At 43.5% G+C, this 15,495-nt stretch overlaps 1 protein-coding gene across 15 annotated transcripts in view; it reads left to right on the top strand.

Moving 5' to 3' along the window:
• The window catches only part of MLLT6 (MLLT6, PHD finger containing), a 99,702-nt gene that overhangs the window by 44,481 nt on the left and 39,726 nt on the right, over positions 1-15,495 (top strand). For all 15 annotated transcript variants that reach the window (XR_014518097.1, XR_014518098.1, XM_083469521.1 and 12 more), the window contains exon 8: positions 11,303-11,401. Coding sequence is in view for 13 of the 15 variants with exons in the window: in XM_083469521.1 (XP_083325647.1) it covers positions 11,303-11,401 (99 nt within the window). In the remaining 2 variants the exon portion in view is untranslated. The remainder of the gene's footprint in view (positions 1-11,302; positions 11,402-15,495) is intronic.

Here is a 15,495-nt window from a genome sequence, read left to right as displayed (position 1 = left end):
GTACGCCCCCTGCTGGTAGCCCATTAATTTTCCCTGGACACTACGCTCACCCAATTTCTGCTTAGCAGGATAATGCATAATTACATCTGAACCCCAAATACGTAGGTATTTCAGATTAGGGCGTTTTTTAAACAACTTCTCATAGGGGGTGACATCTAAACCAGAATAACTGCGATTTCTAACATAACAAAAGGCATGGAGCGCTTCAGCCCAAAAGTCTTTGGGCAGATTAGCATCGTGCAGATAAGTTTTAACCCCTGCCTGCAGGTCACGCTGCACAACTTCAACAAGCCCATTTTGCCAGGGACTTCGGGGGCAAGATAACTCATGAGTAGTCCCCTGCGCTTCCAGGAATTTCTCAAAATCCTCAGAAACAAATTCCCCGCCCCGGTCAGAAAACAGGTTCTTAATTGGTTTGTTAAAGTGCGTTTTTACCCAGTTGCAAAAAACCTTGTACTTCTCAAATGCTTGGGACTTCTCAGCTATTGCATAAGTCCAACAATATCTACTATACTGGTCTATCAGGGTAAGCCAGTATTTTGAACCTCCTAATGAGGGTGGGAGTGGCCCAACTAAATCACAATGTACACGCTCAAATGGCTCAGTTATTTTCCTATCTGAGCACCTACCCTTGCGTGCAACCTTAATCTTATTCTTGCAACAGGATAGACACTGCATAAAGAATTTACATGGTTTTAAGTTGAGGCCATTGACAATATTCTTTGTCTTAATTACATCAGCAAAATTCAGGTGTCCCAGAATTCTGTGCGCCACGTGGATACACCCAGAATGTGGCCTTACATTCCTCAACTCCTGGCTTGACTGTGCTGCTCTGCAATTTATAGGCGATTGGGAGTAGGTGCGAAAATACAGTCTATATAAACCATCAGATTCCCGGGCATACAATAGACGTTTGTTCCCCTCGAAAAACTCACACATAGACTTTAAGAAACGCACAGTTATGCCTTGACGGGCAAAGCACCTTACTGACAATAAATTGTCCACTGACGGGCAGTAAATGCAGTTCGCTATTGTAATGTTTAAAGAGTCAAGTTTAACGGTACCCCTGCCAAGCGACTGCAAGACTTGTGAATTGGCTAAATGTACATTACCAATTTCCTCTTCGAAAGAAATAAACAAGCTTCGATCATTGCAGATATGCTGAGATGCTCCTGAGTCGACAACAAAAGACTTCCACTTGGCACCTTTAATTCTTTTACGATCTTTAGTCCGAGCGTGAAAAGCTCGCGGCTCGTTTCTGTCTCTACTATACGATGCCAGCTGCTGGGCTGACAACCGTGATTGACGAACAGAAACAGGCTTGGGAGTACCTTGTTTTCTTTTGGATCTGCAGTCCCTTGCAAAATGTCCTTGCTTATTGCAGAACCAACAACGCTTTGCAGCTTTAAATGCAGTTGTATCACCACAGGTTTGCATATGGCGTTCCTCATTCTTTCTGGAAACAGGAGTGCTTATGGCACAAGCCTCCCTTCTATCCAACTCGCCCATTAATCTTGCCGTTACCCCTTCCACAGTTAATTGTGCTGGTGGAACGGCAGATATCTGGCTAGCTATACCATCAAAGTCCTCATTAAGGGAACAAAGGATGATAAAAACATACTGAATATCAGGTATCTCCATGTCCCTTCGAATTAACTCGCCGCGTATTGCCTCCAGACGTCTCAAGTGTGCTGCCAAATCTCCACCAGGCTGCAACTTCGTCTGGTACAACTGCTTGAAAAACGTCAATGCAGACGCTGACTCTTTTCTAACATGCACTGCTGCAAGACTGTCCCACATTTCTTTGGCAGTTTTCTTATTTCTTATATAGACTACTTGCTGGTCGCTGACTGCCAAATTAATTATCGCCCTGGCTTTTGCATCTCCTTTCGACCAAGCATTAGTTACAGGGTTAGGAGGGTCATCAGTTACATAGGTCCATACTTCTCTAGAGGTCAAAAGCGCCTCCACCCGAAAAGACCATAAACTATAGTTCTCATCTGTTAGCTGTGGGAAGACCAGAGCCTTCTCAGCTTCAGGAACCCAGTCAACCATTCTGGAACTCTTCCAGACCCACGAAAACTACGCTAACAGGAGAAGGAGTTTTCAAACCTTTCTTAGAGTCCAAAAATATGCAGTCATCCACTCAGCAGCTGGGCCCATAACCAAAGATGTTGGCTTTTTGCAGTATGGTAGCGCTGCAGAGAGCTTGCTGGGGAGACCATGCATTAAAAAGAAAGGACTCAAAAATAACTTAAAGAAGGTTTTAATAAGAAAAACAAAAACTCCATTTACACTAAATACATCAACAAACAAACATGACCCAACCACCAACCCATCCCCCAGGGTAATAGGAGAGCTAGGTGCTGCTCCTTATATACTACACCCAGATGCTGACACACCTTAATCAAATACAACTCAGCAGCACCTGCTATGTTTCACAGCTGTAAAGCTGGGTCTCGTTATCTTGCTCTGGCCCTTGCTCTGGCCCCTTAAAGACATACACATGGAGAGGAACAATGATGAACCTTTACATTTAAAGAAACCATTCAACAATATATACTTCACACACACACACTCTTCACATAGAACATTATATCAAGGGAAAGAGATTGAACCTGACCTTTTCTCTACTTTGGTCTGTCCAAATGAGAGTATGTGCAGGAAGCTTTTGTGGGTTCTTTGCATGGAGGAGCATTTAATGACCATATGAGCAATCTGAAATATTACTGCCAAACACACATTCCCTACCTAAGCAAAAACTAAGCAAAGATCACACCCTTGCATTCTTTAACTCTCCCCCCCAACCTTTTCACCTGAAGCATTATAATGCCAGAAGTGTTATTAAGATGTGCTTGCGGATAAACCCTGTGAAAGAGATTAGCCTGAGGCAAAATGCATTTATTCCATATACAGTATTTCTAAAGTGCCCTTCATTGAAAACAATCCCAAGGCTGAGTGCAACTAGAATAAAATACTGAACTTTATAGCCTTAAATACAGCAAAACCCAAGCTACCAAAATATGTAAGGATAAAAACACAGTAAATATCAGCAACATTCGGTACTTTCAACTGAAGTGCATCCTTGCTGCCAGTTGCTTAATTTGCAAAGGAAGTGCCCTCCAAATTGGAAGCCAAGTTGTGTTCCTTCAATGCTACCTTGTTCTTTACATGGTTAGAGACACGCTTCTTCAGAATTACTCCACGTTTCAGGGCTCAGCTCGCCTCTTTGTCTGGCCCGGAAACCTTCCACTCTGTTTCCAGAAGCATGGGAGGTGGGTGCACGTTTTAATTGTGTTAAGGTAAAGACACTTTCCACCTGCTCAGGAGTAGTATCTGGTCTAGCCTATTTTGTATGTCTAAAGGGGGGAAAGTTTCCTTAAACGTGCGGTGCAAGTTTTCTGTCCTTGGTCTGCAAACCGATTCTAAACACAGGCAGCATGTGTGAGTAAAGCAGGGGAGGGAAAAATATTGCACATGCCCAGAGACACTATCATTCATCTCATTCCCGCGGGCATTCCAGGGCAACGTTCTAACGCCGAATCCTGGCTGAAACCATGCACATGCTCAGAGGTGCTCTCGTCTCTTATGATTCGTTCACATTCCGAGGCTGAGGCTCGGTAAGAAGCGAAGGCAGAGCTTTACCCTTGACCCGTGTGCTTCATTGCTCAGAATAAGGAAGGTATCCTTCCAGGCGGGGCAGACAAGACTTTATCGCTCCCCCCCCCGTCTTGCTCTCACTGCAGTGCCCAGGCCGGGGGTGGGCGGTGAGGGGTGAAATCTAGGGAGGATCTTGTGGGCAAGGCCCTTTCTGGCATCTGAAGGGATCCTATTTCACTCGCCCTGACGTTGGAGATCTACAAGTTAGTATGTGCAACGTGGGCACCGCCTTCCCTTGCTTGCAAGGCGAGAGTTTCCCCCCTCCCCATTCCTTTCCTCCTCCTTCTCCTCCCTTTCTTTTCTTTTTTTTCAACACCCCCCCCCCCTCCTTTCCACTCTTCCCCGCTCCTCCTCATTAACTATCGGGCTTTTCCTGTGCCTGCCGAAATGCCACCCCCGCCCCCCACCTCCAGCTGCTCGAAACTCCCAGCGCAGGCTTGGAAAGAGAGACTTTCTTCCTGTTGGTGAACTTTGGGCAATGAAATGAACTTGGCAACCCCAAGGCGATTGACAAACCCAGGCATTCCCAGAGGAAAGGAGTCGGGAGAGTCGGGAAGGTAGGGGTGGCCTTTTATTTCGAAGGGATCTATCATAAGGTCAGCGCCCCCACCCTTCTCCTCCAGTCCGACTTTAATCCCCTCGCCAGTGACAGTGGGGTTTCTAACACTCTGGACGGCAAGGCAGACATTAGCAAAAGTGGGCAGGCATTTAAAAGTTGTGTGTCAGTGTGCGTGTGGCGGGGCTGGGGGCTGGGGAAGAGGGAGATCTGAGGGAAAGGGGGGTGGGTATTAAGAGTCAGAGGGGAGAAGGTGTGGGGGAATCAGTTGGCATAAGAGAATGACTGAGGGCATTTTGAGTTAAGAGTCAAGACACGGCCATTGACATCCCAGGGTCAGTGTGTGCAGTGTGGCTTCTATTATTATTATTATTATTATTATTATTATTATTATTATTATTATTATTAAATGCTCGTTTTGCATGCTCTTTGGGTATTTTGTACAGAATTGTAAAAGTGCCCCAGAGGTAGTATGTGGGACGGGAAGAGAGGTGTGGGGCAAGCGCCGAGCAATGCAGATTTATGCACAGTTTTGCAAAAGAAGCTTTAAAAAACAACAACAACCCATATCCCCACTATGATGTCACATCAGCCTGAAAGATCTATATTTACGCACAACAGTTATTGTGTTCTTCAGAAATATCCACCACCATTTTTTTTTTACTCTGTGAAAGGTCAACCCTCCAGGTGTTACATTTCTTCTTATGGCAACCAATATGCGGTAAAGTGAATCTTCTGAACTGGATTTGCTCAGATGACTCGAAACCCAGATTGCTGTGTCGTCTTTTTGGGGGTGGGGGATATCTTAAGTTTGTTTTTTTTAAAGGCAAACAAAGTAAAAGCTAAAGTGAAAACTGAGACTTTTTTTTAAAAAAAAGCACAATTTATAAAACTGGAAATCAACACACGAATTGCAAATAAGCCAAGTAAGCCTTAAATTATTGATTTATATTACTATTGCAAAATTGATTTAAGGCTGCAAAACTGTGCACACTTTAATGGAAGCTCTATTGAACTCGGTGAGACTTTTTTTCTGAGCTAACATGCATAATAGCATTGGGCTGCATATATGTCAGCTGGAAATACTGGAAACCAGATTTGTTAATCTCTCGTATACACTTCTAATCTAAAGTTTGCTCGTTTTAATTTTTTCACAGATTGATTTTTTAAAAAGTAATATTTTTCTCTGTTCTTTTATGCAAAATTTCTTGGTTTGAGGAGTTGATCTGGCGTTTCTTTGTTCACGTGAAACTGCTGTTCCTGTACCTGCTTATAGAAAAGGAACTGACAATGGAATCCTGTGTATGTCTTTTAAGAAGCAAATCCTGCTGAATTCAGTTAGACTTATTCCTAGGTAAATGTATATAAGATGTACCCCAAAGCTTCTATTTTAAGGAAATCACTAAATTTTAAGGAAATTTCTGGGCCCCAAAAAGTACAGTACTGTGACTTATATAAATAATAAGTGAATGTGTATGTAAAGGTAAAGGACGCCTGGCAGTTAAGTCCAGTGGTGAACAACTCTGGGGTTGCGGCGCTCATCTCGCTTTACTGGCCGAGGGAGCCAATGTTTGTCCGCAGACAGTTTTTCTGGGTCATGTGGCCAGCATGACTAAGCCGCTTCTGGTGAAACCAGAGCAGCGCATGGAAACTCCGTTTACCTTCCCGTTTACCTATTTATCTACCTGCACTTTGACGTGCTTTTGAACTGCTAGGTTGGCAAGAGCTGGGACTGAGCAGCAGGAGCTCACCCCGAACCGCCGACCTTCCCATCGGCAAACCCTAGGCTCAGTGGTTTAGACCACAGCGCCACCCACATCCCATGTGTATGTAGTTACCTATTATTTAACACTTTTATATACCACTCTATGACTGGACTTTAAATAATAAGTAAAACAATGCATTCAATCTAAGGCATACTAGTGACATGGCGGCTGCATATAAACAAGAGGGGCACTCCAGGGACAAATGAATTTGGAATCAGGTGAAGAGACCAGGGCAGACTAGCCCCCCGCTTTTTTACCTAACAGATTTCAAGCTCAAAGTAAATTAATTCAATAAATATAGAGCAGGCAGGTAGAAAGCCAGCTGAGGTGTGCGGGGTATGCAGAGTATTGTACTGAATCTTACATGTATGACTATCTTGCAACTGGGTAGAACTCATGAATGTTTTCTCCATGCAATATGCTCTTGGTCCTTGGGGAAAACGTTTGCTCCTCAATGGTGATGAAATGTAGAAGTTGAGAGAGGCAGGGGTTGGTGTATGAAGCCTTTGGGAACATGGCAGTGGTAGCCAGGGAATGGATGTCGGATAATTCCCTCAGATATGGAAATGGGAGCAAAAATTTGCCAGTGTGCATGTTCGTCGGAGGTCAGGAATGGAAATAACACAAGTGAATATGAGTGGTATTCACTTTGATTGTATTTTAGGTCTGTAAATGTTATATAAGTAATCAACATTATTTTCTGCATAGTTTTTTACTTTTCCATTCCATTTAAATTGATTACAGCCATATTGAATAATGAGACAAATAACATAGGTTTCCGTGGAAACTGAATTGTAGCAGAATGGAAACACTGCTGTTTGCGATGAACACAAAATAGGAGTGAGGCTCTCTGGGAAGGAAGGAATCACTCTGAGGAAGAGACATTCGATCTCCTAGAAGGGACCAATTTCCTAGGGGATAATGGTGAAAAAGGTGAAATCTGTGTTGGAGATCATTATGAAGGGGACTGAAAATAAAACTGCTAATATCATAATGCCAGTATACAAATCTATGGTGTGACTGCACTTCAAATACTGTATTCAGTTCTGATTGCTTCACCTCCAGAAGGATATTGTAGACCTGGAAAAGGTTCAGAAAGCGGCAACCTAAATCATCATAGGACTGGAACAACTCCCTTATGAGAAATGGCCACAACATCTGGGACTTTTTAGTTAAGAAAAAAGGCAAGTAAGTGAGGATATAACAGAGGTGTATAAAAGTATGCAAGGTGTGGAGATAGTAGAGAGGGAGAAGTTTTTCTCCCTCTCTCGTAATACTAGAACCTGGAGTCTAGCAAAGCTAAATGGGGGAAGATTCAGAATGGACAAAAGGAAGTACAGTCGTACCTTGGTTTTCGAACAGCTTAGTTCTTGAACATTTTGGCTCCCAAACGTTGCAAACCTGGAAGTGAGTTTGCGAACTATTTTTGGAAGCCGAACGTCTGACATGGTTTGCGTGACTTCCAGTTGCTGCAAGAGCTTCCTGCAGCCAATCAGAAGCCGCACTTTGGTTTCCAAACGTTTTAGAAGTCGAACAGACTTCGGGAACGGGTTCCGTTCGACTTCCAAGGTACGACTGTACTGCTTTACATAGTGCATAGTTAAACTATGGCATTTGCTACCACAAGATGTAAATATGGCCACCAACTTGAATGGTATAGACCAGTGGTTCCCAATTTTGAGTCCCGGGACCCCTGGAGATCCACGGAACACACCCAGTTAGTCCCCCCCTTGCCTCCCCCCTCCCAACTATTTTTTGTTTGTTTGTTATTTTTTGCATAGCAATATCACAGATTTTAGCGCTGTGTGATTTTTCAATATATTGGCCCAAATCAGTTTTGAAATCACACTGTGACAATGATTTTGACCTGGCAATATTCAGCAATATATTGCTCCTTGTGCGAGGGAGAGCAGGGCTGCTGATTTCAAGGCACTGCCGATATCCCGCGATGATCTCGGCTGATAACGTGGCTGCTCTGAGCTGCCTTACCATGATACTACCTTCCCCTGGTGCTGAGGTGGAGCAGCTTTTCTCAGTAGGAAAGCAGCAGCAGCAGCCACAGCAGACAGTGCGTCTTCACTGGCTGCCTCTGCTGGCTGCCCCCTTGACTGCGGCTTGATGTACCCCAATCCCCTCCCACTCAAACCATGCAGTGGAGATGACTCTGCTTCCTCTCCTCCCCCCACCCATCTGATCTCCACAGCTGCCCCTTCCCTCATCCCCACACCTGATCTGCAGGCACCCGACCCACACGATCTCCTTGACTGCTACTTCCCTCATCCCCACGCCTGATCTGCAATTTCAGACATTGTGATATATCAGAATAATGTGATGCTTAGCTGCTGATATATCACGATGTTGAAAACCAGATAACGCTCAGACCTAGTCTGTTTTTTTAGTACAGTATACCTAAAATACTTTGATTGTTAGGAGCTACCCCACATTTTGTTCCAAAAACAAATAAATAAATAAATGCAGAGGTAACTACCATAGAGTTTTCAAAACTTTCAAAAGTAGGGGGTCTGTGGCTTGGGTTTTGAAAAATAAGGGGTCCTGGGTATTTAGCTAATTGGGAACCACTGGCGTAGACAAGTTCATAAAGGATAATGGCTACCTGCGCTATTAGAGGCAGTATGTCTCTGAATACTGGTTTCCCAAATGCATCTAGTTGGCCGCTGCAAGAACAAGATGCTGGACTACATGGGCATTTGGTATTATCCCACAGGGCTCCTCTTATGAGACCAGTGCTTTGAATTATACCTGGAAACAAATTGGAATTCAGTGAGGATGTTTTCAGCCCTGGAGAAATGTGATCCAACTGGTGATTCATTGATTTGCATAATTTATTCTGCTTACCATGAGCGCAAAGAGGGGAAAGAGCTGCCTGACCATTGGAATTCTTCTCAGGCCTCTGCCTGGCTTTTGGTCACAGAGATTTTGCCAGGCGTTAGCCACACACTTTGTGAAGGCTGTCCTTGGAGCCACAAGCAGGGCTGAGTGTACTCCACTCTGAAGGGGGGGGGGAACCTGCTGTCAGGAAATTCAGATTCTGTGCCAAGAAAAGTTGACTTCTGCAACATGTATAAATCATGCAAATGGAGGACATTTTCATGGTTTGCTTTTGCTAGAAACAGGAGGGGTGAGGTCATTGATGCACCAGTCTCCACTCTTGCAAATCTTTTTCAGCTATCTCTGGTTGCAAATATTTTCTCAGCGATTACCCACATATTTCCGTGTATATCTTAAAATCCATAAAGACCTAGACAGCTGCATTTTAAAAATGAAACTTGAGATTCTCAGGAAACTGAATTTCTATACCCACTACGCAACCTGCATTTCTCTTCTGTGATCTTCCAGGTGGGCAAACTATGGCCCCAACCTCATTTTATGCAGCCCCCAATGCCTCTTGTAGCTGTCCCACTCCTCTTTAACTGCGCAGGCCTACATTTCCCAGTATGGGTTTGAATCATCCCCGCAAAACAGTGACACTCTGAAGGCAACCTAAATTTAGCAACGATTGCTTTATGTCCTTCTAGCATAGATTGCAATTAGAAGACACATCTAATTCCTGTGCGAAGCTTGATTGCTTGTTTATTTAGCGATTATCGAATTTTATACCTCATTTTTTAAATAAAATACTATAGTCAAGGTGGGTTATAATCGGTTTAATACAGTGTTGGAGTTCAGACACAGCATGCTAGTTTATCAAGGCAAAGAACAGCAGAAGCGCCACAGGTTTATGACACAGGTGCTAACACCTGCAGAGACAATGTGGGTTGGGTAACAGATGCCTTGTAAGACTACTTAGCAGGGTACGAAGAAAAGCAGGATGTACACAGCAAGCAGACTAATACCCAGTCTTCTGATGTGGGATTAGATGCCATCCTACCTCTTTTCCGGCAGACGTGCCTAACTATCCCACTTCCTTCCATTCTTTTCCAACTCCTTTTTCTCTCCCAGTTCAGCCACTGAAGCAATTTACTCATCTAGCTCAGTAATATCTGAGTGGCAGCATCTGTCCAGGGCTTCAGGTACAGGACTTTCCCATCATCTCCTTCTACCTGATCTTTTTTTAACTGGAGAGGCCAGGGTGCAAACTTACCTGCAAATGATGTGCTCTATCACTCAGATACATTTTCTTTCCCTCAATCTACATAAAAGTTGTGAACGAATCAGGTCTGTTATAGGAACCTGGACCTCTGACATGTGATAGTTGTCCTTTAGCCATGGCTATCCCCGTTAAGCCACAAGAGATTAATAATAATAATAATAATAATAATTTATTTATACACTGCCCATCTGGCTGGGTTTCAACTCTGGGCAGCTTCCAACAAAATATTAAAATACAGTAGTCTGTCAAACATTAAAAGCTTCCCTAAACAGGGTTGCCTTCAGATGTCTTCTAAAAGATGTGGCTGGAACTAAATGTCACACACATTAAGGGGGGGGGAACCCACAACCTCTTCCTGAACCCCGAGACAGCAGGAGCTTGCAAATTTATGCAATGCGCCCCATGAATGCAAACTAAGTCTTTGAAACATTAGGGAGAAGCTGCCCTTGTACAGAATCATATGGACAAGTGGTTCTTCCAGGGGACCTGGCATGTTCTATAACTAATGAAAATGACACTGCAGAAAGAGGGGTTTTGATATTGGGCACAGATTTTGTAATGCTGTTTTTTTTCATTTCAAGAAATGAAATCAAGTTTCTAGTCCCTGAAGCAGGAAAAAGAAGCATGAATAACAGTTACTAAGCAGGGTTCCCAGTGATTCACTGGATGGTGTTTGAGGACCTCCCTACGCCTCCCAAGAAATGTATAAACCATAACAAAAATTAAACAAATATTTTCAAAACCATTTAATTAGCTGTTTTCAGGATGTAGTGGCCAGATTTTCTGGGCAGTGAAAAATCTTGAATAACCTTTTCTTGGGATTTAGTGATTTCTTTATTTTTTAAGGAGAGGCAAAATTCAGGTGTCCTCTGATGAAGCTGATCCAGGAGAAGGAATTCCCGGTGAATAGCTGGAGGGCCTTGTATGGTGTATATGCATGTGTGTATATGTATAATCTTAATCTGAACCTGATATGGATTTTTGTCATGGATCTGCATGCCAGATGTTGTCTGCACCTGGAGGAGCGGTTACTCCAGGCAGATGTTTTTGGTGACGAGCCAGAGTTGCTGTGGATGGTGGGGAAAGAAATGGCTTCTGAGATATACACTCTAGACTGTCATCCTCGCTTGATGCCTTCCCCTTACAGCTTCCTTTCTCACTTGCTGCTGGAAGGGTGGAAAACATTGTCTTTTGATCTTCCTTTTGCAGAGTCGGAAGGACAAGGAAAGGCCTAAACAGAAGCACAAGAAGCATTCGGAATCACCCACAAGTCTCACACTGTCCTCCACTCCCATTGTCACTGAAAAGGTAATGAAAACCCCATGTGAGGTGTTTGCAGTGGAGCACCAATATTTGTTTGTTGGTTGTTTGTTTTGGCAAGTGCTGTGATATTTGGTATCGGTGTCTAATATTCAGCCTCTTGAAAAAGCGTAGAAGTTTTCGTTTTTCAGATTGCAGAATTCAGTTTTTCTGGGTGTACAAACAAGATTAAACTGTCCTATGATCTTTGGGTGAAGGGTGGTATATAAATTTAAATAATAATAATAATAATAATAATAATAATAATAATAATAATAATAGTTTACCCGAATATAGGACCTGTGTTTTATACACAGCCCTCCCTTGAGAGTGGAAAAAATAGATCAAGCAAGAGAAGAAAGAAAGATAGATGTACAAGTCCTTCCTTGCTGCACCTACTCCAATTTGTTTCAGGTCCTAATTGCACACATTCCCCCAATGCTCTTCCCTTCACTTCCCTACCACAAGCAAGCTCTGAGCCCTGAGAAGCTCATATTGCAGCTGTCTGCTGCTGATGACATAATCGCTAAGCTAAACCCTTGAGTGATTTCAGAAGCATGTCACAGCTCGTTCCTGAAGAACATGTTTCACTTCAGGCCTTCCGTAGCATTAATAATCTAATCGCAGAGCTTTGCTTTGCTCTCTCTCTGTCTCTCAAGCCTGATTGTAAACCAGGTGAAATGACTGGGCTACATTTTCTAGGGCCAAATCTCACATTACTTAATCTGCATCAGGGTTAGCCCATTAGGCTAAGTAGGGAAGTGAAAGCCTGCTGGAGGAATTCCATTTCCAGCTCTGTTTTCCAAGCCTCTGGCAGCAGATTTTCTATGGAAAAATCAATCTCTTGGCTTGAATTTCAGGCAGTTCTGTTTGTACTATGATTGCTTCAATGCTGCCAATTGCTTGGTTCAATAAAAAGCCCCATATGTGTTCACACATAGGTTTTTGTTCACATGCGTAATGCATAATAATTGGGCTTTGAGGCTGGAGATGGGCATTGTCTTTTTTTAAAGAGCTGAAAGTGGTCCAAGAGAGAGGAATCTGTTTCTGTAGTCATTGCACACATACTTCTTTTGTCCCACTGTTACCTCTGGCCAAACAGGTTTTGCAGGGTTTTGAAACAATACAAACTCCTGCAAGACCTGTTTACCGGAGCTAAAAACGGGATGCGTGTATTTGCTGCTGAAGCAGTTATCCCTCTTTCAAACCACTTGATCTAGTTCCATCCTTAAGATAAACATTTTTACTTACTTTGTACCAGATTGCACTGGGCACGGTAGGCTGTTTGAAAGCGTGCGTATTTTAAGTCATGTATTGAGATGATGTTGCTGGATTTTGTGAGATTGTAGGATGTGGTTTGATGTTCAGATACCACAAAAATGCAGCTGGTATGAAACAAAGTGATTAGCTGTGCAATCTGAACTCCCTCAGGAAGAAGGGTAGGATATAAATTTAATAATAATAATCTTATGTATGTCTACTCATGCATCATTGGAGGAGATTATTGGGTTGTCTTTAAAAATTTTTATTATTGTGTATTTTGTGTTTTCTATATTGTGATTTTATGTTGTGAATCACCCTTAGATCTACATGTATAAAGTGGTATGGAAATTTAATAAAATAGTGGCAGGAAGTGCCAGCTGGTTACCCACTCTGAATCTTGCCAGCTCTTGGACCTATGCTCCTTATAATGTAGCTTAGGGGCTCAATGTTTGGGGGCACCAGCGGGCTAGGAAATCGGCTTCCTCCCTTGAAGACCATAGGAACAAAATAATGCATAAATCTGCAGCAGGACCCTGAAGTATGGTTCTCATTAGTTTGCAACGGGCCTCATCCATACAGGTGCAGGGTGTGGAGCACATAAGCGGGACCCTTAGTAGAGCTTGCTTTCACTTCTTGAAAACATCATTTGTTTAACCATCAGAAACCCCTCTGCTAATGAGTAATTCCTGGGGAAACTGTCGTCTGCCCTGCAATCCTATCCTGCTTAATTAAACTAGATTGTTTTAATTGGATCTAGCCTAGCCTGAATGTGGATTTATATTCTTGTGGGATTAGTTTAGTTCAACTGTTGTTCTCCAAAGGTTTGTCCAGAAGGGGCCTGGTCACCCCCCTTTCGCCTCTTCACTTGGAAACGCTGTCTATTTCATGTGAATGAATTTAAACGTGTGGAGATGCTTAACAGAGATTGTGAGCAGCCACATGGATTGGATGAGGAGCTCAATGTGTGTAAGCCCCCACCACCATATTGTTAATGTTGATCAGATAGACTAAGTGCTTGGTGACATCTTCATATTGCAGGTAAATATCAGTCATGGATAATCTGTGGAAAAAAATATTTAGTGGAGGCATGTAAATAGAGTTCCTAATGTCATTTTGTGATTAGAACCAGAACCAATGGGGCCAACTGCAGAGTTTTGTAATGTGTGAACATTGGGGGCAAGAGATTAGAAACCACATGGTATACCATGCGTAGCCAATGTGGTGCCCTCTAGATGTTGCGGACGACCAGGGACGTGGGTGACGCTGTGGTCTAAAACACTGAGCCTCTTGGGCTTGCCAATTGGAAGGTTGGTGGTTCAAAACCCTGTGACGGAGTGAGCTCCCGTTGCTCAGTCCCAGCTCCTGCCAACCTAGCAGTTCGAAAGCATGCAAGTGCAAGTAGATAAATGGGTACCGCTCTGGCGGGAAGGTAAACAGCATTTCTGTGCGCTCTGGTTTCCATCAGGTGTCCTGTTGCGCCAGAAGCAGTTTATTCATGCTGGCCACATGACCCGGAAAGCTGTCTGTGGACAAACACCGGCTCCTTTGGCCTGAAAGTGAGATGAGCGCCGTAACCCCATAGTCTCCTTTGACTGGACTTAACTGTCATGGGGTCCTTTACCTTTACCTTTGTGGATGACCTCATCCTAACATCTGTGATAATTGGCCATTCTGGCTGTGGGACGTATCAGTGGTCAGAGCCAATATTTCTGCACTCTCAACCCTTTCCTAAATTCAAAGCATATTCCTTGTTCAGGAATACTAACCAGCTAATCACAAACTGAATTTTAACAGCAGAACAAGAACTCATTTATGTGTCTCATAGCATCCAGTGTCAATGACTTCCATTAGTGAAATGCACAGTTTCAGTCTTAACCTGCCTTCCTGGGAATATTCTCGATGAAGAGAGAGAGTTAATAATCCCCCCCCCCCATGTGTCCCTCTGCTGCTTGTAAGCCTCCAAAGTGTCCGACCCTTAGACATTGTGGAGCACAGAATGGGCTGAGAATCTTCACATGGCACTTTTCCCACTCTGCCACCTGCGTGGCTCCAAGAATCCTGGAAGGAGTTAAAATTGGCCATTAAGAAAATTATGTAGCTGTGTAAGACAACCTGTTAGGAGGCCCAGAGCTGGAACTGCAAACAGCAGGATATCTCTCCAGGTCAGGACAAGGGTGAGGCCACAGAGATATGTGGGAGACCCAGGGGGAGGGTGGCAGGGCGGGGCTGGGGGGCTGTTTGAGACAGGTCAGGATTACACAGCATTAGTGAAATTTCTCTTTGGGGCCTGTCAAGGGTTCAAAATGAGCACATCTAGGGTAAAGCAGCATAGTGCATGTAAGACAATACCTCTCAGATCTGAGGATAGTTTAAAATAAGTGTGTGGTGATTGTGTGAGTGCTTGCTCAAACACACAAACTAGGCTTTTAATTTAGCGTATGTTCCTGTCTATAAGATGCCCCCTATTTTGGGGAACTCCAATTTAAGAAAATGGGGGGGATACTATCTGTGTATAAGACGAGCCCCAATTTTGAACCTTATTTTAGAGTAAAAAAACACAGTCTTATACACGGAAAAGTACGGTAGTTTAGGAGTTGTGGTGTTTCTCCTGTGCCATCCATGTACATGGCACACAATAACATGGGGAAATATGACAAGATACCTGCCCCAAGAAGCTTACAATCTACATATTAACAACGGGGGTAAAGCACTAGAGGCGGGGGAGGGTGGAGATAAAGCTGTTCGGGGGCGACTGTGAATAAGCAGGAATATGCTTACAGCATGCTTAGACTCCCTTTCAATTCAGGATGAGGACTAAATGATTTATTTTTGCTACTAAT

The sequence above is a fragment of the Podarcis liolepis genome (genome assembly GCF_965112155.1).
Source record: "Podarcis liolepis genome assembly, chromosome: 13".
In the NCBI taxonomy this organism is placed as follows: Eukaryota; Metazoa; Chordata; class Lepidosauria; order Squamata; family Lacertidae; genus Podarcis; species Podarcis liolepis.
Note: the sequence above shows the minus strand (reverse complement) of the source record. Positions and strands in the feature narration are given on the sequence as shown.